This window comes from Plecotus auritus (genome assembly GCF_963455305.1).
Source record: "Plecotus auritus genome assembly, chromosome: 10".
Classification (NCBI taxonomy): Eukaryota; Metazoa; Chordata; class Mammalia; order Chiroptera; family Vespertilionidae; genus Plecotus; species Plecotus auritus.
This window is the reverse complement of record NC_137785.1, coordinates 35,371,484-35,396,575: the sequence shown is the minus strand read 5'-3', so window position 1 is coordinate 35,396,575 and position 25,092 is coordinate 35,371,484. Positions and strand designations below refer to the sequence as shown.

At 50.8% G+C, this 25,092-nt stretch overlaps 3 protein-coding genes across 11 annotated transcripts in view; 1 reads left to right on the top strand and 2 right to left on the bottom strand.

Annotated features, from left to right (window-relative positions):
• The window catches only part of RYR1 (ryanodine receptor 1), a 144,960-nt gene extending 143,615 nt beyond the window's left edge, over window positions 1–1,345 (bottom strand). For all 9 annotated transcript variants that reach the window (XM_080644317.1, XM_080644321.1, XM_080644319.1 and 6 more), the window contains exon 1: window positions 1,218–1,345. In XM_080644317.1, the coding sequence (XP_080500443.1) occupies window positions 1,218–1,265 (48 nt within the window). In that variant the 5' untranslated portion in view covers window positions 1,266–1,345. The remainder of the gene's footprint in view (window positions 1–1,217) is intronic.
• Window positions 1,346–7,250: 5,905 nt separating this feature from the next.
• On the top strand, window positions 7,251–19,471 carry RASGRP4 (RAS guanyl releasing protein 4; the record flags this gene model as incomplete). The annotated part of the gene is made up of 17 exons (XM_080643433.1): window positions 7,251–7,273; window positions 9,046–9,230; window positions 9,636–9,764; window positions 9,859–9,928; window positions 10,523–10,654; window positions 10,767–10,920; window positions 12,547–12,720; window positions 13,963–14,079; window positions 14,834–15,109; window positions 16,535–16,615; window positions 16,695–16,799; window positions 16,923–17,041; window positions 17,153–17,297; window positions 18,097–18,133; window positions 18,237–18,368; window positions 18,485–18,597; window positions 19,200–19,471. The coding sequence occupies 17 exons, from the start codon at window positions 7,251–7,253 to the stop codon at window positions 19,254–19,256; spliced, it is 2,049 nt and encodes a 682-aa protein (XP_080499559.1). The 3' UTR covers window positions 19,257–19,471.
• An 882-nt stretch (window positions 19,472–20,353) lies between these two features.
• On the bottom strand, window positions 20,354–24,019 carry FAM98C (family with sequence similarity 98 member C). The gene is made up of 8 exons (XM_080643434.1): window positions 23,902–24,019; window positions 23,649–23,797; window positions 23,437–23,571; window positions 22,439–22,650; window positions 22,230–22,307; window positions 22,036–22,152; window positions 21,543–21,710; window positions 20,354–20,692 (listed from the first exon to the last, which is right to left on the bottom strand). Exons 1-8 carry the CDS (start codon window positions 23,964–23,966, stop codon window positions 20,549–20,551), a joined length of 1,068 nt encoding a protein of 355 aa, XP_080499560.1. The 5' UTR covers window positions 23,967–24,019; the 3' UTR covers window positions 20,354–20,548.
• Between the last annotated feature and the right edge of the window lie 1,073 nt (window positions 24,020–25,092).

Sequence of the window (25,092 nt, the reverse complement as noted above, 5' to 3'; positions counted from 1 at the left end):
ATGCTTCAGAGGCTGAGGCCCTGGACACGGGTCTGACATAGAGTAGTTCAGGGGCTGATGGCCTTGGCCACCGTCTCATTAGGGCCCAAGAGGAGAGGAGAACCCAACCCAGTGGAAGGGACTGGAGCTGGGGCAAGAGTCTAGGGTGAAGCTAGGACTCCTCCCCTGGCTGCATGCTCAGCTGTCCCTATCCTTCACTGCCAGCCCCTTGTGTGTTCCTCCCTCCCAGGAAACAAGACCTTATAGCCATGGTCCTAGCCGGGATGCTGTGTCAGCATTTCCCAGGACCCAGAGGGGGAGGGGAGGAGCTAGTGCAGGGTCAGCAGACCTGGCCCAAAAGAGAGAACATCTCCTTCCATACTCACACCCCACATCCAGCTGAGCCACTGGGAGGGAAAGTTAGGAAGGACTCCGAAATAGGCAGCTCCTCCCCCCCATCATCTCCCTGTCCCCTGCCCAGCCCCCAAAAGAGCGGCTATTCTGGGAGAGACACCTGTTGTTCCAATTCCCATCCCTGCCCCCAGCAGGGGATCAGAGATGTGGGGACAGCGCTAGAGAGATGAGTGAGACACAGAGGGTCTGAAACCAAAAGACAAAGACAGAGACAGGGAGACAGAGACACAGAGACAACCCAAAGAGACCTATAGGGAACGACATGGCCAGAGGTTATCAACAGCCATTTCACCCTCCTCCCCAAAACCAAGGTGGGAAAGAAAGAAGACCCAGAAGTTGAGGGACCCCCAGGAGGCCCTCAAGGGCTGGGAGTGCAAAGGACTTGGGATTTCCAGCCACCCCAGCTCCCTTCTCAAGAATTTAAGTAGGTCAGAGTCTGGAGCAAGAAGAGAATGAGGGCTAGGTCTGGGGCGGGCGCGGGGGGGGGGGGGGGCGGCTAAATTAAGCTCAGGAATTAAAACCACCTTCCCGAAGTGCTGCTTCCAGGGTGATGAGAGAGGGTGTTCCCCAGCGGCCCCCCTTCTCCAAGACAAGCCGCTAATGGCATAAGAGAGGGCGGCCCAAGATCCCCCTCCCCAAAGTCGGCTAATTCTCTGTGGTGAAAGGGGAGAGGGGGCGAAGAGAGAAAAACCTGAGAAAGACCGAGTGATACCCAGAGGGACAGAGGAAGAGACCTCGAGTCTCAGAGACGACCAGCAGTCAGGACAGAGAACGCAGAGGAACCCGAGAAATAGCCCCAGAGTCCCCCTAACAGAGATACGCACCGTCCGCAGAAACTGAACCTCATCCTCTCCCTCTCCTCCGTCACCCATGATGTCGAGGCCCGAGGGGACGACGCTGAGGTCTGGGAATAGGAAGAAGGAGACTCAGGCTGGGCGGGCTGCGGGCGGGCTGGATCGGAGACCTCTGGGGACACCAGAGGAACCCGCGAGGCAGATGGAACTGCGAGGAGGACCCGCGCGCTAGCGGAGCTGGAAGGAGGTCCCCGCCCCCGGGTTCCCAATAGGCCGAGACCACTCGGGACACGCCCCTTCTCCTGTGCCCCGCCCACAGGCCCGCACCTCGGCCGCGGGTCAGCGTTGGGTGTGGAGAGACGCCAAGGGAGTGTCTAGAAGGCAGCTGCTCTCTCTACACAGTCATGGTCAGGAAGGGACCATCTTTCTCCCATTTCACAGAAAGCAAACTGAGGCTGAACGGGAGCCCCTGCGTGGTGCCACACAGCAGAGCCGGAATGCGCACCAGGTCTCCGGACTTTAGAGCGCAGCATACTTAGTGATTAAAAGCAACGACTCTGAGCCAGACAGTCTGGATCCGAGTCCCAGCCTTGTGACTCCCTTGTGTGATCTTGGACAAGTCACTTCACCTCTCCGTGCCTGAGACTCCCCAACTGGTAAGAAGGATATTAATAGTACTTATCTCACAGGGCTGTTGCAAGGATTAAATGAGATCATTTATTTACAGCATTTAAAACAGAACCAATGTAAATATTATGTAAGTGCTGCTACTATTATCATCATCATCATCATCAGCATCATTATAAAAACTGATGAGGCAGGAACAATAGCCATAGCAGAGGTCTTTTGTGTACATGCTGTATTCGAGGCCCTGGGCTTAGATCTTTTTATGCATCTCATTTAGTTTTCACAACAATCCTGCTATTGTTCACATGGTTTAGAGGAGGAAATAAAAATGTGTGGTCCTTAACATGTATACTTTTAAGGACACGAATAAAATGATGTAGTTCTCACAACAGTATGGTGAAGCCATACTCTTACGGTGCCCATTTTACAGATAAGGAAAGTTGAGCACAGAGAAGTGGAGTGACTTGTCCCAGGTCACACAGAGACTGAGTCTGGGATTTGAACCCAAAACCAGAATTTATATATATATATTTTTTTTTATTTTAATCCTCACCCGAGGATATTTTTCCATTGATTTTTAGAGAGAGCGGAAGTGAGGGGGAGAGACAGAGAGAGAGAAGAGAGAGAGAGAAACATCGATGTGAGAGAGACTTATCGATTGGTTGCTTCCCACAGAATCTGTGGCACAGATGGTGCCCCGACCAGGGCCAAGGATGGGGCCTGCAACCAAGGTATGTGTCCTTAATGGAATTGAACCTGGGACCCTTTAGTCCACAGGCCGGCGCTCTATCCACTGAGCCAAACTGGCTAGGGCCAAAGCCAGGATTCTTAACCATTCAAAGCCAGGATTCTTAACCATTCTGCTTTATTGTCTCAATATTTGCATAAAATCTTCCAATTATAACAAAAATCCACTTCCCCATGTCCAGGCCCCAGCCCCAGATTTCTAACCCTCCCTCTCTGTAAGGGTCACCTTGAGCCGCTGAGGGCCACTAGCTAGGCCACTGCTTTATGCAGATGAGCACTCTGGGCTTTGTAAATAGGAAACCTGAGAAGGGTAACCAGCTTCTTGGGAGCAGGTGTGGAGGGCCTCTACACTTTCCTAAACAGGCAGCTGTGGTGCTGGCCTGTGTGGCTCAGTTAGTTGAGCATTGTCCCATGCACCAAGAGGTAACTGGTTTGATTTCCAATCAGGGCACATGCTGGGGTTGTGGGCTCCATCCCCAGTAGGGAGCATGGAGGAGACAGCCCATCGATGTTTCTCTCTCATCAATGTTTCTCTCTCTCTCTCTCCCTCTCCCTTCTTCTCTCTCTAAAAAAATTAATAAAAACATATTTTCTCAAAAAACACATGCAGCTGGAGGTCCAACACAGAAAGCCTCACCTACTTGGGCCTCCTGCCAGACAGGCAACTTCATGCCTCTGGGCCTCAGTTTCCTCATCTGGCAATGGGGTTAATTTAGAATAGTTTCTACCTAATGGGGACATGGGGAAATTTCCATGCGGAAACCAACATGGTAACTGATTGATACAGGGATTTATTAAAATTATTATCATTGTTAACATGTAATGGTATCTAGTAAGTTATATAAAACAATATTTTACAGTGAAATAAAACTATACATAAAATCCTATATAATAAAAGCCTAATATGCTAAGTGTCCAGTTGTCCGGTCATCCATTCAACCAATCAAAGCATAATACGCTAATGATATGCTAAGGCTGCTCAACCGCTTGTTATGACATGCACTGACCACCAGGGGCAGCCTTCGAGGGCCTCCGGGGGTCCCTCAGGCTCCCCGTTCAGTCTCAGCTTGCTCTCTGTGAAATGGGAGAAAGTTGGTCCCTTCCTTACCGTGAACGTGTACGTGGACTGGTAAGTTAGCTTGCTGCTGGGGTCCGATCAGGATGGAGCAAGACAGGCTGGACACGCTCTGGAGCCCTCCCGTGGTCCATCCCTGGCTGGCCAACCTCTCGCGTCCCTCTCCGGCCCGATCATGCTCCAGTGGGGTCCCTCAGCCTGGCCTGCACCCTCTTGCAATCCGGGACCCCTTGGGGGATGTGGGAGGGCTGGTTTTGGCCAGATCCCACAAGCCAGGCTGAGGGACCCCCCTGGTGCATGAATTCGTGCACTGGGATCTAGTGTTAAATAGGTTGCTAGGAGTAACATAGTTAAATATTGGTATAGTGATACAATGTAATATATAGCATATGTTTGTACCATATTGTTGAATTATATAATGGATAATTATATAATTATATATTTAGGCTTATGTAATTATATAGTACAATACAGTTATGTGTTTACATATTATACATTATGTAATATACATGTATATTAAATAGTAAGTTTTTCCTTAGAATTTTATATATAATATAAGATTATTCTGTCATTTTGCATTATATCATAAGATATTAATAATTCTCTTTTTTTTCAGTCATCATTATCTGTTGAAGACCCACCCATGATAGCCCTGGCAGGTAGCTCAGTTGGTTAGAGCATCATCCCAATACACCAAGGTTGTGGGTTCCATCCCTGGTCAGGGCACATACAAGAATCAACCAATGAATGCATAAATAAGTGGAGCAAAGATGTTTCTCTCTCTCTCTCTCTCTCTCCTTCTCTCCTCCCTCCCTCCCTCCCTTCCTTCCCCTCTTTCTAAAAATCAATGGAAAAAATATCCTCAGGTGAGGATTAACAACAATAACAAAAAAGTCCCATTGATTTTAGACATTGGAAATAGCTTTCCCTGCTGTAGCATCTAACATTTGTCCCATGGTGTCCTCATTAAACAAGATCCTTATTTGAGTGTTACCAAATGCATCCTTTTTCTGCCATATGAGTTTTGTGGTTTGCTTCAGAAATCTGTCCTTTTCTGGTTGTCCATGTCATTGTTGGTATTAATCATCCCTGAGGGCCTTGAGGGGGATGCCAATACACCAGTGCCAGGGCCTTTTCCTCCTTCCACCCTCCCTGAGGCTGAGTCAGCTCAGCCAGGAGCATTACATCACCTCCGGAGATGCAGGTGCTGAGGAGATGGGGTGAAAGACAGCACATCATGGAGAGCACAAGCTTGAGACTGGGGAAGAGAGAGAGGAAAAGAAGTAGGAAGAGGAAGAGATGCAGAAAGAGGGTCTGAAACTATATGTTTTGTTATGTCATGGAAAAGCTAAAGAGAATGGGCTCTGCGCTTGTCTAAATGTTCTGGTGTGAAAAAAAAACAACACTTCATTTAGTGTAAAAAAGAAAGGAACAAAAATATACTTCTAGCCCTAGCCGGTTTGGCTCAGTGGATAGAGCCTCAGCCTGTGGACTAAAGGATCCCAGGTTCGATTCTAGTCAAGGGCACATGCCCGGGTTGTGGGCTCAATCCCCAATGAGGGGTGTGCAGAAGGCAGCTGATCAATTATTTTTTCTCATCATTGATGTTTCCATCTCTCTCTCCCTCTCCCTTCCTCTCTAAAATCAATCAATCAATATATATTTTTTTAAAAAATACACACACACACACTTCTACAAGAGCTTTGGTTGAATTAACTAACACACTAGGTTTGGCACAAGCATATTAATTACTATGACCCATTTACTCTAGTCCTGGGTATGTACCCTACAGAATTGTACACTTTAATGTTCATCAAAAGACAGGTGCGAGAATGTTTACAGCAGCAATATTCACAACAGCCCCAAACTGAGAACTCAAATGACCATCACAGGAAAATCGATAGATCATTTATAGAATAGTCACACAGTAAAAAATTATTTGGTTAAAAATAAGGAATAAACTAAAACCAAATAGAATAACATGGAAGAATCACAAAAACATGATGTTGGATAAAAGAAGCCAAACACAATAAATCATTCCATTTATATATAGCTCAAAACTGGGCAAAACTGCTCTGTTAGAAATCAGGCTGGTGGTGGAATTTTGGGAGGTAGCTCTGCGGAGGAGCTCTGGGGGCTGGTAGAGGATGGGAATGTTATTTTTTGATTGGTGTGGTTGTTACAATTCACCAACCTAAACACTTAGGATTTGTGCTCTTTATTCATATGTCAATTAAAAAATATGTCAAGCCCTAACCGGTTTGGATCAGTGGATAGAGCGTCGGCCTGCGGACTCAAGGGTCCCAGGTTCAATTCTGGTCAAGGGCATGTACCTTGGTTTCGGGCACATCCCCAGTAGGGGGTGTGCAGGAAGCAGCTGATTGATGTTTCTCTCTCATGGATGTTTCTAACTCTCTCCCCCTCTCCCTTCCTCTCTGTAAAAAATCAATGAAATATATATATTTTTTAAAAATATGTCAAGCATGACACATTTAGGTAAAAGAAAAACACACACACACTCAAAAGAAAAGTCTGTCTTTCTATGAGTATGTATTCATATACCCAGATAAACACAGCCAACAGAGCAGATGAAACCCAAAGACATGTGACATTGGTCAAGCCTGCCTAAGGGGGACAATGGGATGGGGAGGGGGCTCCCAGAGGGTTTACCTCCATCTCTAATGTTTTCTTCATAATAAGATAACAGTCTTGTCCTAGCCGGTTTGGCTCAGTGGATAGAGTGTTGGCCTGTGGACCAAAGGGTCCTGGGTCCGATTCCGGTCAAGGGCACCTACCTTGGTTGCAAGCTCTTCCTAGCCTGGGCCCTGATCAGGTTCATGCAGGAGGCAACCAATCGATGTGTTTCTCTCCCATCGATGTTTCTCTCTGTCTTTCCCTCTTTTTTCCACTTCCCCTAAAAGTCAATGGAAAAATATCCTCGGGTGAGGATTAACAAAACAAACAAACAAAAAAGATAACAGTCTTTAAGGCTGTGTAAGAATTAAATGAGTTACTATTTTTAAAGCCTTTAGAACAGTGTGTGGTATACAGTAGACACTACATAAGGCTTTGTTACAATGAAGGTAATAAAGCAAAGACTAAACTAGGAATAAAAGAAACTTAAGAAGAAATATACAAAATATTATGTCTGTAACTTTCCATTTAAAGCTTTGTGCATTCTTTACATGAATATGTCCTTATAGAAATATAAATTTTTATTTTGAGTGTATTTTCACATAAATTTGTCATATAAGGCATACTTTTAAAAAATGCTTTTACTGAAGTATGAAAATGACAGAACAGAGAATCACGGGTCTAGAGACAGAAAGATGAGGGAGATAGAAAGCCCACTGGGTGATTGGGGGTGGGGGCCAGCAGCACCGGAAACCTCAGCCTGAAGGGATCCCCATGTGGGGGGAGGGGGAACCTTTGGTCTCTCCCCAGCCTCTTCCTTCCCCCTGGCCTGGGCCTGGGTGGGGAGGGCCAGTTCCTCTTTCCTTCCCAAGCACTGAGGAGGCCCCAGCTCCCAAGGGGCTAAGAAGCTGGAGCATTGGTGAAAGGGGAGAAGCTGAGCCAGACTCTTGCAAGACCCCCTCCAGCCTCCCCCAGGAAGCATGAACAGGAAAGACAGCAAGAGGTGAGAGACCCTCGAGGAGATTGGGAGCACCCAAAGCCCCTGGGCCTCCCATTGTGTGGGAAGGTTGGGAGGCACTAACCAGTTAGCAGGGTGTGGGGCTCCTCTGGGGGCAGGGGCAGGAGCAGGGGGCACCAGAGGGAAAGATGCTTTAGGGCAGTGGTTCTCAACCTTTCTAACACCGCGACCCTTTAACACAGTTCCTCATGTTGTGGTGACCCCCAACCATAAAATTATTTTCATTGCTACTTCATAACTGTAATTTTGCTACTGTTAAGAATCGTAATGTAAATATCTGTGTTTTCCGATGGTCTTAGGCTTAGCGGTCTGCAGGGAAGGGCCTAGCAGCTGGCTATAGTAGCAGGTGCTGGCATGGCCTTCTATCGCCTGGGCAAGCTGGCCCTCCTGTCCTCACAAGGCCATGGTAATTGGGTTCCTAGCCTAGGCAGCGCCTCCAGCATGTCTCTGATGTACAAAGGGGTCCCTTCCCCATAATATCCAGCAGTTTAGTGGTTGAGACCTAGTTGCCTCATTTTCTGCCTGCATGACCTATATATATTTGTTGATTTCAGAGAGGAAGGAAAGGGAGAGAAACATCAATGATGAGAGAGAATCATTGCGTGGCTGCCTCCAGCACGCCCCCTACTGAGGATCAAGCCTGCAACCCAGGCATGTGCCCTGGCTGGGAATGAACCATGACCTCCTGGTTCATAGGTCAATGATCAACCACTGAGCCACACCAGCCATGCTTACTTAGCACTTTTGAAGAACTAGGCATTGAATGGTCAGAGCAGATTCCTAGGGAAAGTTCCAGGGTGACTCATTTTTTATGAGGCCCATAGAAATTAAGTGACTAACATAGCCACATGGCCAGCATACATTTCTCCAACCTCATTTTGTCTGACTTGTGGAAACCAAGGCTATTCTGCCTGGATTCTCCTCCCTGCTTTCTCCACCATCCCAGTCTCTCCATTACCTCTTTCCCCAACTGGAACACCAGCCTCCAGCCTTGAGGAGGCACAAAGCAGAGTGAGGGTTATTTTTAAACTTCCCTTGAAACTGTCTCTGCCCCAAGGACCCCACACACTCTGAAGAGCACCCATACTTTCTCTCTAGGCTCGAAATCTAGGGACTAAAGTGAGTGGCTAAGACTCAAGTCCTGTAGAAGGGCTGGCTTGATGGAGGTATCAAGGTAGGGGAGAGGGAGATAGAATCTCAGGGGTCTGCTGCTCTCATGAGGGCTGGGAAAAGAAGGCACGGCATTGGAGAACAAAAGGGAATTCTGTGGAGTCTCCCTGAAGGCAGAATCTCCTATGATTCCCCTGGGAGGACAGGATTCTGGTAGTCTTCACCCATAATTCCCTTTAAGATCTGGAGTAATTCCAGGAGTCTGTCAACAGGAAATATCTCCCATGATGCCTAGGGACTGTATAGTCAAGGGGAATTTGGGGGCAATGCCTGGAAGAGAAATTTCTTATGATTACCTAGAGGGTCATCTCCAATGATTCTCTGGGGGTGTGTGGAGGAGGGTGGATGTTTCAGGGTAGTTTTGAGAGTCTTATCCTGATTCCCTGGAGACGGGAGTAACCTTTGGAATTTACCTGTAAGAGAAGGCTCCCATGATCTGGTATACTCTGGGGGTTTTCTCCCATGAGTCCATGGGAGGTCAGGAGTAACCCTGAGGCTTTGCCTTTAGGGCTTTAAGATCAAGAAGGATTCTGGGGGCCTGTCTGAAGAAAGGGGCTCCCATGATTCCCTGGGGGAAATGCCCACAGGAAGTCCCACCAGGAATGCCCAGGAAAGACAGGAGGGCGGGGCCGGCCCCGACAGGCTCGCCGCCACAAGACGTGCCCCAGCCCCAGGGAAATCAGCAAGATCATGGCTTCCATGGCTCTGGACATGCTGAAAGAGGGCGGCTGCAGCGAAGATGAGCTGCTGGAGAAATGCATTCAGTCCTTTGGTGAGTGTCCCCCTCCCTGGCCAGCCTTCCAAATACTAAGGTTGGGCCAAGTGCTCTCCTCTCTCTAGGCCTCATTTGGGGAGTGGGGGTGGGGGCTTATAACATAGGATGTGTGGAATCACTACATTAGGTATGAGAGACACCTGTGTTTCTCTTTCCTGAGATGTGGAGAAGGAAGTCTGATGATATTTCCGTCTTCAACATGACTTGCCAGGCACTGTTCTGATTCATGCATAGTACAGACCAGGAAACTGAGGCTCAAGGAGGCCAAGTTGCTTGCCCAAGTTCATGTAGGGAGTCAGGAGTAGAGCTGGGATTTGAACCAGGTGGTCCAACTGGCTCTGGAGACTGCAGTTTGTTGCCTGGGGGCCATTCTGACACAGAGTCCCCTCCTTCTGTCCCCAGACTCAGCTGGCAGCCTGCGCCGTGGGGACCACATTCTCAACATGGTATTGGCCATGCACAGCTGGGTGCTGCCTTCTGACCACCTTGCTGCCCGTCTGCTGACCTTATATCCTCCCAGGGCCATGAGCAGTGGTGGAGGTCAGAGGGCAGAGATGTGAGTCTGAGAGATAGGAACAAAGTGAGCAGGCAGGTTTGGGATGCTGGCTATCAGAGCCTTAACCAGAACCCAAGTATCAGGAGGCCACAGGGAACACGCAGGAGCTGAGGCGGCTGCAGATCTGTCACCTGGTCAGGTAGGACTGGGCCAAGACCTCCATACCCATGACCCCAAACCCTCACCCTGCTGATCCCTAAAACACCTCCCAGAGTCTCCCCAGCCCAATTCCCCATAGACCCATCCAGCTCTGCTCCTCCAAATCCCACTTTCAGACACCTGGTTTGATTGCTAAGATTCTCCCAGTTCTACTCCTTAGAATCCTCACCTCTTAGAGACCCCTAACCAGATCCTATAGACCCTCTCACAGCTGGTGCCCAGACACCTCTAGCTCTGATCCCCAAACCCCTACCTCCCACATACTCCAGTCTAGCTTCTAAGACCCCCTTCATCCTGCTCTCCCAAAATCTCCCCCTGGGACCTCCTCACTATCCTACCTGGCAATGTCACTTCCAAGAGATTCCCCCCAATCTATATCCTATTGATCCACTAACCTGTGCTAAGAGGCCCCCAATCCTAATCCCAGAGATCGCACTAGCCTGGTGCCTCTCTGAACCCTGGCCTTCCAGAGATTCCCCAGTACAGCACCTAGAGATTCCTCAGAGAACTTCCCTACCCTCACCCCACCATCCCACCATCCAGCCTCATCCCACCATCTCTAAACTGTCCTCAGGTACTGGCTGACCCAACACCCGGAGACAGTGCACCGGGAGCCCCAGTTAGAAGAGGTTATAGGTCGTTTCTGGGCCACTGTGGAGCAGGAAGGCAACTCAGCCCAGAGGAGCCTGGGAGATTCCTCCAACTTGTGAGTCAGCCCTTCCCCATTCTGTCCCTACCCCCACTCTGCCATCTCTCTCCATACCCCCCACATTCTTCACCCTGAGCCCCTATAATACCCTGCCCCTCTTTACCCCCAGTCTGAGCCTTGGTAGCCCTGGCCCCCCACCCTCCATGAGCAGCCCAGGCCTGGGCAAAAAGTGCAAAGTGTCCTTGCTTTTCGACCACCTGGAGGCAGGGGAGCTGGCTCAGCACCTCACTTACCTGGAGTTCCGGTCCTTTCAGGCTATCACGGTGAGAACCCCCTTCCTCCAGCTAGGGAGGACTTGTGATGGGGCGGGGCCTGGCTGGGCCAGGTAAGAGGACACTCCCCCACCCTGGCCTGGACTCTGGGCAGGGATCTCACTCTCAAACTTGGTGCTGGAAGGGCCAGGAAAATGAGTTAAGCTGTCCGAGCACAGAGCCCCTGGGGTTCAAATCCATCAGCCCCTTGTTACTTGTGTAACTTTGAACTAGTCCTCTCTCTGGGACTCAGTTTGTGTATGTGTGTGTGTGTGTGTGTGTGTGTGTGTGTGTTGTTTTTTTTAAAATATATTTTACTGATTTTTTTTTTTTTTTTTTACAGAGAGGAAGGGAGAGGGATAGAGAGTTAGAAACATCGATGAGAGACATCGATCAGCTGCCTCCTGCACACCCCCACTGGGGATGTGCCTGCAACCAAGGTACATGCCCTTGACCGGAATCGAACCCAGGACCCTTGAGTCCGCAGGCCGACACTCTATCCACTGAGCCAAACCAGTCAGGGCGGGACTCAGTTTTTTTAAATGCAGGTCATATTACTTCATTGGATGGTTGGGAGAGTTAAATTAATATGTCCATTTGAAAATGCTTGTCCCAATGCCTGGCACATAGTAAGTGCTAAAGATAGGATCAGTGCCTGGTCCAGATTAAATCCTATTATATTTTATCTACCCAAATGGTAATTTCATGTTTCAATCTAGTAAGTGCTCATTATTGCCATCATAACTTCAAGGGAAGGTGGGGATCTAGTTTTTTGTCGTGTTTGTCTTATACTTTTGTTTTGTTAAATTTATTTTTAAATTACAGTTAACATACTTATGTTTCAGGTGTCCAACATAGTGATTAGACATTTACATACCTTACAAAGTGATCATCCTGATGGGATCTGGTTTTTTAATGTGAACATTTCCTGATCATGTGCGCACGCGCGTGCACGCACACACACACACACACACACACACAGCACAGTGCATGTGGATATGGATTGTTGACCCCTGAGCAGAACAAATAGAAATCGGTTTCTTGTCCTCTTCATCATTCTTCCCTTTGCTGACTGTATACCAGTATACCAGACAGGTAAACAGTTAAGAGCAACAGACTGGTTCCCACCCTGACTCAAGCATATGTGATCCTGGACAAATTACTTATCCTCTCTGTACCTCCTTGGCCTCATCTCTAAAATGGGAATAATATAGTAGTCACTTCATAGAGTCGATGTGAGGATTAAATCACTTAACATGACAAAAGGTTCAGAAGAGTGCCTGGCTTTTTGTAAACATTTCTCTGGCCCTGGCTAGTGTGGCTCGGTTGGTTGTGACATTGATTCTCAGTCAGGGCACATACCTAGGCTGAGGTTGGATGCTTGGTCAGAGTGAGTATGGGAGGCAACCATTGGTGTTTCTCTCTATGTCTCCCTTCCTCTCTCTAAAATCAGTAAACATATCCTCAAGTGAGAATTTTTTAAAATAATAAACATTTCTCCTCAGATGGGAAAGAGCCATGGTGACGTCAGGGACATGACAGCTAGGCTAGGACTTAGGTCATGACTGCTAGGGGGATGGGCGTGTGAGGGGCAGGGCCAGAATGCCACGGCCCACCCTGATGCCCATTCATCCCCAGCCCCAGGACCTGCGAGACTACGTTTTACAGGGCTCTGTGCGGGGCTGCTCGGCCCTAGAGGTCTCCGTAGGTCTCAGCAACAGCGTGTCCCGCTGGGTGCAGGTCATGGTGCTGAGCCGGCCCGGGCCCACACAGCGCGCACAGGTGCTGGACAAGTTCATCCATGTGGCACAGGTGAGGCCCGCCCCGCCGCTCTGCTCGCTTTGTGGGCGCTCGCACCCCTTCGGTTCCAGTTGTCCATGTCGGGTAATGACATCACCGTGCCCTGGCCGCGCCCCGCGGCTTCGCGCCCCATCCTGACCACGCCTGCCCCGTCCCCTCTTTCCCCCGCACCCCGCCCCCGCCACCCCCCCCCCCCCGTCCCCTCCAGGTCTCAGTCTGGTGGTTCTTACCCGGACTGTGACAGCCCTGGTTCCTTGGCCTTGATATCACCGCATCCAACCCTCCCTGGCCCCACCCCGTGGTCCTAAACTTGGCAGTTGAGAACATCCCTCCTGGCCCCGTCTTCCAAGACCTACACCCGAATATTGTCTCCGAGGCAATAAAAGCGTCTCTTTCATGCCCTCCACCTCTACGTCATCCTCCACCCTAGTCCCTACATTCATTCCAGCCGCCTCTTCGGAAATAGTGACTACATCCTTTTCCCTCGCGACAGGTCTCTCCCTGGCCCCGCCCCATGTCACGCCCCTCCCCTGCAGACAGGTTCCCTCCCTTCTGGAGAAAAGGGAAGCCCTCCTTCCCCTAGCGTGGCCACGCCCCTTTGCGCACTTCCTTGCAGCCACACCCTTCCTCTGGCTTCTCCCTGCGCCTTTGCTTCCCTTGCTGGGCCCCTTAGGCCCGCGGTTCTGGGTTTGCCTGCGGGTTTCCTCCTGGTTCCACTTTCTCCTCGCAGCGACCTGCGCCCTTCAAACTTGGAAAAGGGGAGGGCGAGGCAATTCTCCCTGATGGCCAGCTGACCCCACACCTGTCTACCTGACCCCTCTATATCACTCTGACCCCATTCACCTCTGCCCTGTTTCTAACTCGGACCCAGAGCCGGACCTTCTTTCTCCCCACATCTGACTCTCAGAACAGTGAGACCTCCAGGTGCCTGACACCCTGATATTTGTCTGAATCACCTACACCTGTCTGACACACACCTGTCTAGTCCAACACTTGACAGAGTCCCTCCACTTTTTTTCTGACCTCACCTTAAGTCTGTTCCCTGCCTGACCTCACATTAGTCTGTTACATACCTGCTTGTGGCCCACTCCTGCCTGACACATCTCAACTGTCTGATGCCCATACTGGCCCACACCCACAAATGCCTGGGACCTCAACTTCAACTGGGTACTTTCAATTGGGATGCTGTCATCTGAACCCCCAACTTATCCGTGCTCCATGTGACCCCCATCACATCTGCATCTCCCTCCCTAGAGTCTCCACCAGCTGCAGAACTTCAACACACTGATGGCGGTCACTGGTGGCCTCTGTCACAGTGCCATCTCCAGGCTCAAGGACTCCCATGCCCACCTGAGTCCTGACAGCACCAAGGTGAGGCCCCACTACCCTCCCCAAAATTCTAGTGGTCCTGAACTCCCACTTTCCTCCAACCCCCTTTACCCCTGGGGCTCTGGAGACCTTGCTCATCCAAATCCAACAGACCCCCAGGCTCTGTTCTCCTCTGCCATTCTTCCTCCCTCTTCACCCATCCACCTGTCATGCTGACATCTCTTACTGTGTGTCCAGTCCTGAGCAGGACTGGCAAGAGACATGAGAAAGGTGCTAGTGGAGAACTTGCAGTCCAGGTGCAGAGTAAAACAATGCCCCCAAGAGTGCCAACATTTGGGCCACCATGGGAGGAGCATTGGATGGGATTCTGGTAATGTCTGTGGAAAGTGAGTCATTCATGAGTCTGGTGTGTGGCTGAGGTCAGGAGGTGGCAGATGATGTTCAGAGGAAGATCCAGGTGAGCCTTGCAAGCTCATTAAGGTGTCTGGGCTTTATCCAGAGGGCACTGGGGAGTTAGGGAACATTTGAGAATGATGCAACATCCATGATCAGACTTAGGTGTTGGAAGAATCACTCTAGCCTGGGGACCCAAGGAAGAGCAGTTTGAGAAGATATTGAGGCCAATGTGGGACATGGATAGGGTTTGAGAAAGTGTCCAAAAATGGCATTGGGCCCCTGGGGGTCAGGAGCCCACACAGGGGGCTGCTAATATACACCCCTCCACGGGGCTAAGGGAGCAGAACCTGGTTTCCCCCGATAACATGCTGCCCTTTCCCCAACATGGCCTCCCACATAGACCCTGCTGGAGCTGACTGAGCTGCTCGCTGCCCACAACAACTATGCCTGTTATCGCCGAGCCTGGGCTGGCTGTACAGGCTTCCGGCTGCCTGTGCTGGGTGTGCACCTCAAGGACCTGGTGTCCCTGCATGAGGCACAGCCTGACAGGTTACCTGATGGCCGCCTGCACCTTCCCAAGCTCAATAGCCTCTACCTACGGCTGCAGGAACTGGCAGCCCTTCAGAAGCAGCACCCCCCCTGCAGTGCCAATGAGGACCTGCTGCATCTGCTTACGGTGAGCTGCCCAGCCCCAGCTGGGCTCCTGGAGGCTTAGCCTGGGGTCCTGGGTGGGTGAAGGGCTGTGTGCCAGGAGAGAATAGTGTTGGGATGTTTGGGGTTTGAAACCAGAGCTTCTTGTGCTCACTTCGGCAGCACATATACTGAAACCAGAGCTTCTAGGTATTTTCCCCCCCTAGCTGTGTGGCCTTGGGCAAGTCACTTAGACCCTTGGCTTCAGTTTCCTTATCTGCAAAATGGGAATAATAGGACCCACTTCAGAGAGTAGTTGAGAAGAACCAATCAATATAATTCACATAAAGTGCTTAAATTAGTACCTGGAACACAGTGAGCTCCACATATATTATGCATTTTCCTCCCATTCCCCCAGCAACTCAAGTATCCATTGATCTGAGCTCCAGAATTGCTTTGGGCTTTCACACTTCTGAACTCCAAGGTTCTGAGCTTCTCATGTCACTAGTCCAAAATTCCAAGCTTTAACATACTATGAATCTAAGCAAAAAGCTAGTAGTAATTATTGATCACTTACTCTGGGCCAGGCAAAATGTAAAACACTCTTTACAGAGTACTTCATTCTTTCTGTACCACTCCAAGGTGGGGACCCTTATCATGCTTCCTACAGATTAGGAAACAGGGCCACAGAGGTGAGGCCACTTGCCCACTCTCCCATAGCAGTAAAACCTGGATCTGAAAGCAGGCAGGCCAGCTTCAGAACCTACGTGTGTAACATCTAAACTACTACACTATGTCCTAAGGTTGGAAGTGTGGGATTCTGGAGATACATATAAACAGGGGTGGGCAAAAGTAGGTTTACAGATGCAATACAAATAATATGGAGTTCCTTGTTCCAAATTCTTCAGACTTTCAAGACTGTGGTGACAGGGCATTAAACAAAGTGGGGGCCCTTCTAAGTGTGGGGCTTGCGCATGAAGCTGGCCCTGCCCTAATATAAGGCCATCAGCCCAAATATTTATTGAATACCCACTGTGAGCCAGGCACTACTACTTTAGGCACTTAGGTTCACAGCAGTGAGCAAGTCAGAAAAAGGTGGGGAGGGGACTGTTCTTGTGGGGCTGACATCCTAGTGGGGGAGACAGCACATAAAACAAAGCAATTAAGTCAATTACATGGTCTTTTAGATAAGTATGACAGAGTAAATGAAGGCAGAAAACGGCAATGGAAAGGAGCAGGGGTTTGCACTTTTAAATAGGATCCAAAAAAAGCCTCGGTGAGAAAATAGCATACCTGTACTAGCGGACAGGTGCTGTGAAGAATGAATAGGTATCAGTGGGAGAGAAGACCTTCTAGGTCCCCAGAGAAGAGGGGGCTTTGGGGAAGAGGAGGAGAATGGAGGCCCAGGCAGGGCAATGGCTGTAGGTAGGAGGATGGAGACAGAGGGTCTATAACCCCTGCCCACCCCCAGCTTTCCCTGGATCTTTTCTACACGGAGGACGAGATCTATGAGCTTTCTTACACCCGGGAGCCTCGCTGTCCCAAGAGTCTGGTGAGACCCGAACCCTGATCTCTGACCTCCAGTCCAAGCCTATACACTGACTAACTATGCCCCTCTGTCCCTGCCCCAGCCACCCTCCCCCTTCAAAGCACCCCTGGTGGTGGAGTGGGCCCCTGGTGTGATGCCCAAGCCCGACAGGGCCACCCTGGGTCTACATGTGGAGCAGCTGGTAGAGGTAAGGAGGGGACTATGGCCTGGCTACTGGGGGCCAGGAAGGAAGCTACCTGTATAGCCCTGATCCTAAGACTGAAGGGATCACGACAAGGCCTTACTCTCCCCTTCCCATGTTCCTCTGAAGTCCGTGTTCAAGAATTATGACCCTGAAGGCCGAGGAACCATCTCTCTTGAGGACTTTGAGCGACTCTCAGGCAACTTCCCCTTTGCCTGTCATGGGCTTCACCCATCCCCCCGCCAAGAGTAAGTGCTCTAATTTCTAAGGCCCCTACAGATGAGGATACCGGGGTTTCCAGGATCCCGGGGTCTGGGAGAAAGGGGCCAGTCATGCTGAAGTGAGGTCTCTGCCCCCAGGAGTGGCTCCTTCAGCCGAGAGGAGCTGACGGGATACCTTCTCCGGGCCAGCGCCATCTGCTCCAAGCTAGGCCTGGCCTTCTTGCACACCTTCCATGAGGTCACCTTCCGCAAGCCCACCTTCTGTGACAGCTGCAGTGGCTTCGTGAGCACTCGGCCCACTATCATCCTTGGGACCCATCTTCTGAGTGTCCTAGCTCCTCACAGTCTGGGCTCAGAAGCCAGACCTTCCTGGGAGTACTCAGTCCCCAAGCCCTGAACAATCTGTGAATTCCAGAAAATTGTTCAACCTCAAATAATCCCCACATTTCATATACACCCTAAACATTGGATGTTCTCTATATCCCGATGTTTCCAAAGTCTAGCTAACGCCCAAATCCCAGCTGACCTCCATCCTGGATAACTGCCAAGGCATGGATAACACCTAAAACCCTATTTAACTTACATGCCTGGATAGATTATTTCTAAACAATCAATCTCCAAGTTTCTAGACTCTAGATAATTCAAACCCTGGGTAATTTCCAAAAGTACACTCAAACTCTGGATAATAGACAAATCTCTCAATCTCCCAGGCTAATTTACAACCCTTGGCCTTCCAAAATTTGCTTTCATTCACTAAATATTTATTAAGTACCTGCCAGTACAGTTCTAGGCTCAGGGTGTGTATGTGTGCGTGTGGGGGGGAGGGGTGGGGAGAGGCAAGCAGGAAACACAACAGACACAATCCCTGCCCACAGAATTCCAAATTTGACCCAATTCTAATAGCCGATGATTCCTTAAACTTGAGTAACCCTCCAAATTCCTTTAATCCCTATCCCACATAACCCTCTATCTAGCCTTGAGAATTTCCCAAACCTGGATGGTTCCACACTTCCAAAGAGCCCCGCCCACCCACAGCCCTACCTCTCCTGGCCTTGGCAACCTGTTCTGCTTTCTCTTCCCAGCTCTGGGGTGTCACCAAGCAAGGCTACCGCTGTCGGGGTAAGTGGGACATCAGTGAGGGGGGAGGGAGTTCAGGACTTGCAGCCCAGAAGAATGGGGGCATGGACTGGGCCTTTGGCCACTAACTGCTGCCTTCCCCCAGACTGTGGGCTGTGTTGCCACAAACACTGCAGAGACCGAGTAAAGGAGGAGTGTAGGAGGCCAGGGGCCAAGGGCGATATGAGCCCCTCAGGAGCCCCTGTCCCACCCACACCAACGCCCCATGCCAGCTGTGGTAAGATCCAGGGTGTACAGTCCTGGAAAGGGGGCTTGGTACATAGGGATTAATCCCAAGGTCATGAAGCTCTTCCCAACATACTCACACCCCTCCCACCCATACCCCCAAAACAGGCTCCGAGGACAGTCTTTCCTACACATACACCCTGGAACCTGAGACGGAGTGCCACCTTCACCATGCTTGGACCCAGACAGAACCCCCACAACCTTCCTGGGAACCAGACACGGTGAGGAGAAACTGCTCCTTACCCCCAAGTGGATACAGGGGAGACCAACTCACTTGCCTGGGGAACCCAAACAGATTGGGGAAGCATGGGAAAGTAAAAATGGGCAAAAATCCTCAATTACTTGGGTAGGAGATTCTGGTAAATTTTTAATGTTAGAAAAACAAATTTCAGTATGTTGATGGGAAGAAGGGGTAGCCACTAGTAGAACAGAAAAAGGATTTTAGGGAGAAAAAATAAAGAAAATAATGAGATGGCAATAATAAGGCCAAATATATCAGGAGCTACAATAAATGTCATGGAGTAAATTCCACTATTCAAAGGCAGAGACTCTGAGATTGGGTTAAAAAATGTCCACAGGGGACATTCATTCATCCACTTAACAAAAGTCTAGTGAGGTGCTCGCTTTGGCAGCACATATACTAAAACTGGAATGATACAGAGAAGATTAGCATGGCCCTGCTCAAGAATGACACGCAAATTCGTGAAGGGTTCCATATTTTAAAAAGAGACAGAGAAGTCTGGTGAGGTATTGATGGCAGTGAAACATCTCCTGGACATCATACACCACCCCCCCATATCACCCAATATCTTCTTCCTTCCAGGTTCCCCTCCCAACGATGGCCCCGCCACCCATCCAGTCCTCCAAGCCAAATTCCTAGACATCGGGAAGTTATTTTCTTCTTTTGCATCAGAGTAGCTATTCATTGTACTCCCTTTTCCTGCACTTAGGTAACTGTGCAGCCCCATGTTGGATACATTTAATCTTTAGCATTATTTTACCAACTCCTTAAATCTTCATTTTATAGATGAAGAAACTGAGGCTCAGTGAGGTTAAGCTGCTCACCCAAGGTGGCAGAGTTCCTAAGTGTTAGAGGTGGGACTCAAACCCAAGTCTTCTGTCTGCCTCTAAAACAGAAGCTTCTGATCAATGTGCTATACTGACAGTCTGGGTGGGTCAGGAGGGGGATGGGAGAGGAGGGCAGGGTCCCAAACGCTGGGGTTCTAGAGACAGTAGAGAAGGGTTAGAAAGGGGAGCCAGTGAACGCTTGAGTCTGATTATGTGGCTCCAATTCACTCAGGTTAAAAGCCACAGTCCTCCCTGTAGCCCACTCCACACAGTCTGCCGCTATTACTTCCTACCACTTACCCCCTCCCATCCTGCTTCAGCTGCACTGGCCTCAATGGTCCCTGAGCATGCCAACAATACTCCTACCTCAGGGCCTTTGCACTGGCTGTTCCCTCTGCCTGGAACACTTTCCCAGAGGCCCACATGACTCCCTCTTTGGGGCTTAGCTCAAGTGTCACCTCAGTGAAGCCACTCCTTACCATACTCAAAGTTTCAATCTCCCCATGGTCCTGGATCCCACCTCCCTGCTTTATTTTCCTCCAAAGTCCTTTCCTCATCTGGCAACTATTCACCTTTTTCTTTTGTTGAATATCTGCCCATCTGTACTAGAAATGTGAGCTCCAGCAAGACAGGGGCTGCACTTTTCACTGCTTTATCCCAAGAGCCTAGAACAGAGCTGACACATGGTGGGTACCTGATAAATGTTTGTCCAATGCCTGCATGTCTCTTTCCCTATGCCCACAGGAAGGGAAAAATGTGTCGCTGAAGAACAAAGGACTTTGAGGGTCAGAGCACCAGGAGCCTATTTAGATCCAAGGGACTGAGACCCCCTCTTTCCTCCTCAAACCTGTGCACCCTGACCTGCCTCCCCCGCCTCCCCCCCCAGCCTCCCAGAGATAGGTCCAGAGCTGTCATAAATTAAATTTATTTTCCAGAGAACATGGTCCTTGATGTTAAATGGTGGATGGGGGGGGGGGGGAGGGAAATTAGGGCCTCAGGAATAGGAGATGTGGCGCCTGGGTGCCAGGTGCCAAGAAACACCCTCAAATTGACTCCCCAGAGATTATCAATGGTATCAGCATCTCATAGAGGACCGAGTCCCCTTTATTTCTTTTTCTTCTTACCGCCCCAGCAGTGACGGCCTGCCTTCCTCCCACCTCCATTATCTCTTCTGCTCTGCCAGCTGGGCATAGGAGCCTCCAACTCATTTGGACGTCCCCCTCGGTCTGGCACATTGCCCATAAGCACCTGAGAGTTGATTAGACTTTAGTTTCAGAGAAGAAAAGTATCTTGAACAAGGGGGCCAGAGAGCCAAGGGAATAGCATGAATTTAAAAATGGGCAGATGTTGACTATTTGGGTACAATGGGTGGGATGGCCTGGGGGGCTGGATTGGTGGAAGATACAGGCCTGGAGCTTTCCAGCTGGGTTCCAGGGGCCTCAGGAAGAGGGAAATAAAACTGAGAGTGATGGCAGAGGTCCAAGTCCCCACCAATAGTAATAAGGACACCTCAATTTATGTTTATTTTATATTTGGCCTTTGTATAACATTTCCAGTAAAGTAGCGTATTTTTTTTTCTAAATATCCATCACTTGTGCATCACCTATATTATTTACTTACTATATGTCCTTAAAGCAAACAACTTTTGTAAATTTTACTTCTCTTTGCTGTGCTAGACTTTATTCCCTAGTATTCACATAAGTATAAGACTATTTAAACAGAGGTATGAGGCCAAATAACAATCATTTAAACAGAGATGGTATCTCTGCTTTTAAAATGGCTGAAAACTAATATAATAGAGTGAAGTGTTGGGGAGGAGTTTAAGCCAAAGCTGGAGAGGTGGGCCGGGGGCTCAGCTGGACTGTTTGAAAGGCACTGGGGAGCCACAGGAGGGTTTTTAGCGAGGTGAGGACATGGCCAGATTTCTGAGTTAGAAATATCCTTCCAACTGCTATGTGGAGAGGGTGGATTAGAGGTGACGAATCCAGAGGCTAGGAAACCAGGCAGAGGAGAGGACAAAGCTGGGCCAAGGTAGAGGTTGAAAGGCCAGTTTGAAGGCCAAAGATGCTGGGGCCCTTCCCCAACCCCAGAAGCCCACCTTGTTGATAGCACAGCTGGTCCCTTGGCGGGCAGCCTTGCTCGTGGCTGGGACAAGACGAGACAGATCAGCTCGGGCAGCCAGGATGTGTGCAATGGAGACATCCGATTCTGGGGTCAGAGTCTCTCGAATTGGGATCAGCACTGCCTTCATGGCCTCCCGTTGGGCCTGGGGGTTGTGAGGGAACATGGAGAAGGTACCCAAGAGCCAATCAAGGTGGGAATCTCTCATTTTTGAAACATTTTTTTCTCACACAGGGTCTCACTTCCCATTTCTCTAAATAAGGGGTATAGCTCTGAAAACACTCCCAACTCAGAGCTGGGAATTCTAGAATGCCCTGGAGATTCTAGGACCCCAATCTCACAAGATTCTACATTGTCCTGGACCTCAGAACATGCAAGAGGGTAATATTCCTGGCCTTCGCTCCTCTTCCCTGCAGGAGTAGCTCCCACCATTGGGCCTCCTTGACCCTTCCAGGGTCCTATGCCCACACCTCTGCCCGATCACTCCAGTGGAATGCAGATATTGTGAGGTCCAGGCGCTTGAGGAGGAGGCAACGGCGGCAGCAGTACTGATCTCCCAGGTTTTGGCACAGGGACTCCAATGCTTCCTGGGAAGAAAGGTCTTGGTCATATCACTCCCATCCCTGAATGAGGACACTGTTTGCATACAGCCATACAGTCTTACCCATCTGGGTGCATCTAGTGGGTAGCTTAGAAGGGGCTGCAGGGATCCTGGGGGCAGGGAAGGCAGCAGCTCTGAGACCTGATGGGAGAAGTCAAGAGGCTGACTGACTGTAAGAAACTGTGGGAATCCTCCGTGGACCCTAGTTTCCTAAAGCCCTGAGGACCCAGACCACAGGTGGCTCGGGTAAGGAGAGGACTCTTGCTTTCTACCTTGGCATGCAACTCCCACAGCAGCCTGCTGGCGAGGGTCCCCAGCGTAGGTCTGAGCAGCCCCAGGGCTTGGAGGATAAGGATCAGTTCCGGAACCATGCCAGCTCCCTCCTCTGCCCCTTCCCCATGGGATGCGGCCACCGCTGGGGTGGGATCCAGCCGGTGGTGCAGGCAGAGGAGGCGGGCAGCCTGGAGTTCTGTGCAGAGAAAGCCTAAAAGCAGGGAAAGGGAGTGGTGCAATCTAGGCGTGCTCCCAGCCCACCCACCTGGGCCAAAAATCTGCTCCTGCGGGGCGGGGGAGGGGGGTTGGGGGAAGGGACGAAGCTCCTGCAGCTTCAAACCCTCCCTCTTTCTAGGCCCTGGCCGGTGGCTCAATGGTTAGAGCTTGGCGGGTTTGATTCCCGTTCAAGGTCAAGGGCAGGTACCTCTGTTGCGGGTTCCCAGCCCTAGTAGGGGCGCCCGCGGGAGGCAACCAATCAATGTGTCTCTCTCAGGTCGATGTTTCTTTCTCTTTCTCTCTCTCCCCCTCCCTCCTTCCCTCCCTTTAGCTCTCTCTAGAAATCAACGGAAAAAGTATCTCCGGTGAGGATTAGAACAAACAAAAACACCTTCCCTCTTTCTAGTTCCGCCCACCTAGGGCCCTGGCTCTAGCTCCAGAATAATCTCCACCCACTTTGAGACCCAGTCCCCTGCGGACTTTGAACCTCGCCCAAAGTTGGACTGAGAACCAACTGCCAGGCTCCATCTAACACAACCCACTTGAGCTCCAAGATCTTTCCATCAAAATTCGAATCCCGCCCAACTCAAAGCACTAAATCCACCCGCAAGGTTCTGACTCCACACCCACCTGACCCCTCTCGCAGCCCTCCACATTCTGACCACGCCCCCTCGGGGGAAACCTTGGCCCTAGCTCAGCGCCGAGCCCGCCCGCCCGCCCGCCCGCCCGCCCTGGGGCTGAAGCCTCGCCCACTTCCGCGTCCCGGCCCGCCCGGGCTCACGCAGAAGGCGCAGGCCAGCGCCCGGCTGCCGCAGCGCGGTCGCGCAGTCTCCGCCGCAGAGCGCGTGGTCAGGGCAGTGCAGCTCCTCCAGCAGGCGGGGCAGCTGTCGCAGGAATTCCTCCTCCGCGCCAGGGCCTGCAGGAGGCGGGAAGCCTCAGGGCGCGCCGGTGACACCGGGCTCCGCCCCTCTGGGCCTGCGGCTCCACACGTACCGTCGCCGGCACTCAGTGCCTCCGCGCCCTCTTCTCGCTCTCGCTCCAAGGCGCCCAGAGTCGCCAGCTCTGCCGCCAGCCGCGCGCACAGCGCCCTGAAGTCTGGGCACGAGGGGCTCCGCGCCGCCGCCCCCAGGAAGTCCTCATACCTGCGGCGGCGCCAGGGCGAGAGGGAGCCGGGGAGGCCTTCAAAATTTCTGAGGGCAAACCTGCCCCTTCCAGCGCCGCCCTCAGCCACACCCGCGCCCCTTACCCCAGGGCCTGCAGGTCCTGGGCTACGGCGGCCCCCTCCCGTGCCTCAGCCTCTGCGCCCTCCATGGAAACGTAGCCTCCTCGTAGGTGTGCGCCCCCTGCCGGTAGGCGGGAGGCCCCGCCCCAAAAGTGGCGTGCGCAGCTGGCCGCAGCGTAACCGACCAATAGCCTCTTCTCGCAAAGGGCCTTTTGCGTTCCCATTGTTGCAGCGGGAGACAGAGCCGCCCCCAGGCCCGCCCACGCCGTATTTTAGGAGCGCCGCCCTTGGGATAGCTAATGACCCTGGAAACCCTCCTGGCTCGGGAAGACGGAGCGTGAATCCAGGATCCCGGCTGTCGCGAGCAGCCAGTGCGTGTCGCTACTGCTGCAATGTAGAAGCACCTTCGGATTTTTCTTCAGCCTCCCTCAGCTCATAAAGCACCCTAGACCAAGTGTTCTTCCACCTCCGCTCCAAATCTAGAAACGTACTTATTCCTTCTCTGCTTAGGGTTGGAGTTAAGTCAGGAACTCAGAAAGTCCGGCCCCAACAGAGGCCCTCCTCATGGATGACACTGTGCTTGTCTCGCCTTCATCCCTCTGCCTCCCAAGCCTTGGAGAGAGGGAGCAGGTGCAGCATAGCCCGTGACTGAGATTACACCCTGGGAGTCAGGCCAACAGGGGTTACGATTTGACTCCACTACTCACATATGTCCCTGCCAAATTCCCTTCTAACCTATAAGGGGACATTACCTTTTACAGTTGTGAGGGTTAGAGTCCTGTATGTAAGTGCTTAGTAGAATAACATATATTGAGCTTTTCCTGTGTGTCACTGGGCCAAGTACATGAGGTTTAGAGAGGGTAAGTTACATTGAATGTGTAGTGGTGCCAGAACTCAAATTCAGACCATTCTGAAGTCCATGCGTTTAACTATTTAACCTATTACTACTGTTATTACTGCTACTGTTTTGTTGTTGTTGTTAAAATTTTTCCAGATTTAATCTTTTACCGACTCTTTATCCTGATCTCCAGTAGTTCCTAGTTTAATTCTGCTGGGAGCAGGGGTGGCCTAGGTGTTGAGCCTCAGGCAAGAACAAAGGCCAGAATTTCCTCCTCAGGGGCAGAGCCTACCTACCCTTAATCTGGTTCCACCTTAGTCCTGTCTACCTCAAGAATGGGTATTCAAGAGGCCTTCGTTAACCCTAATAAAACATTA

What these genes read in the sequence shown, in the direction of transcription:
- FAM98C (XM_080643434.1), bottom strand. Translation starts at nt 23,966, where the DNA reads ATGGAGGGCGCAGAGGCTGAGGCACGGGAGGGGGCCGCCGTAGCCCAG. An exon ending in CGCTGGCCTGCGCCTTCTGC is followed by an intron (nt 22,651 to 23,436) that starts GTGAGCCCGGGC and finishes CCCTGCTTTTAG; the next exon opens with GCTTTCTCTGCACAGAACTC. An exon ending in CCAGCTGTGCTATCAACAAG is followed by an intron (nt 20,693 to 21,542) that starts GTGGGCTTCTGG and finishes ATCAACTCTCAG; the next exon opens with GTGCTTATGGGCAATGTGCC.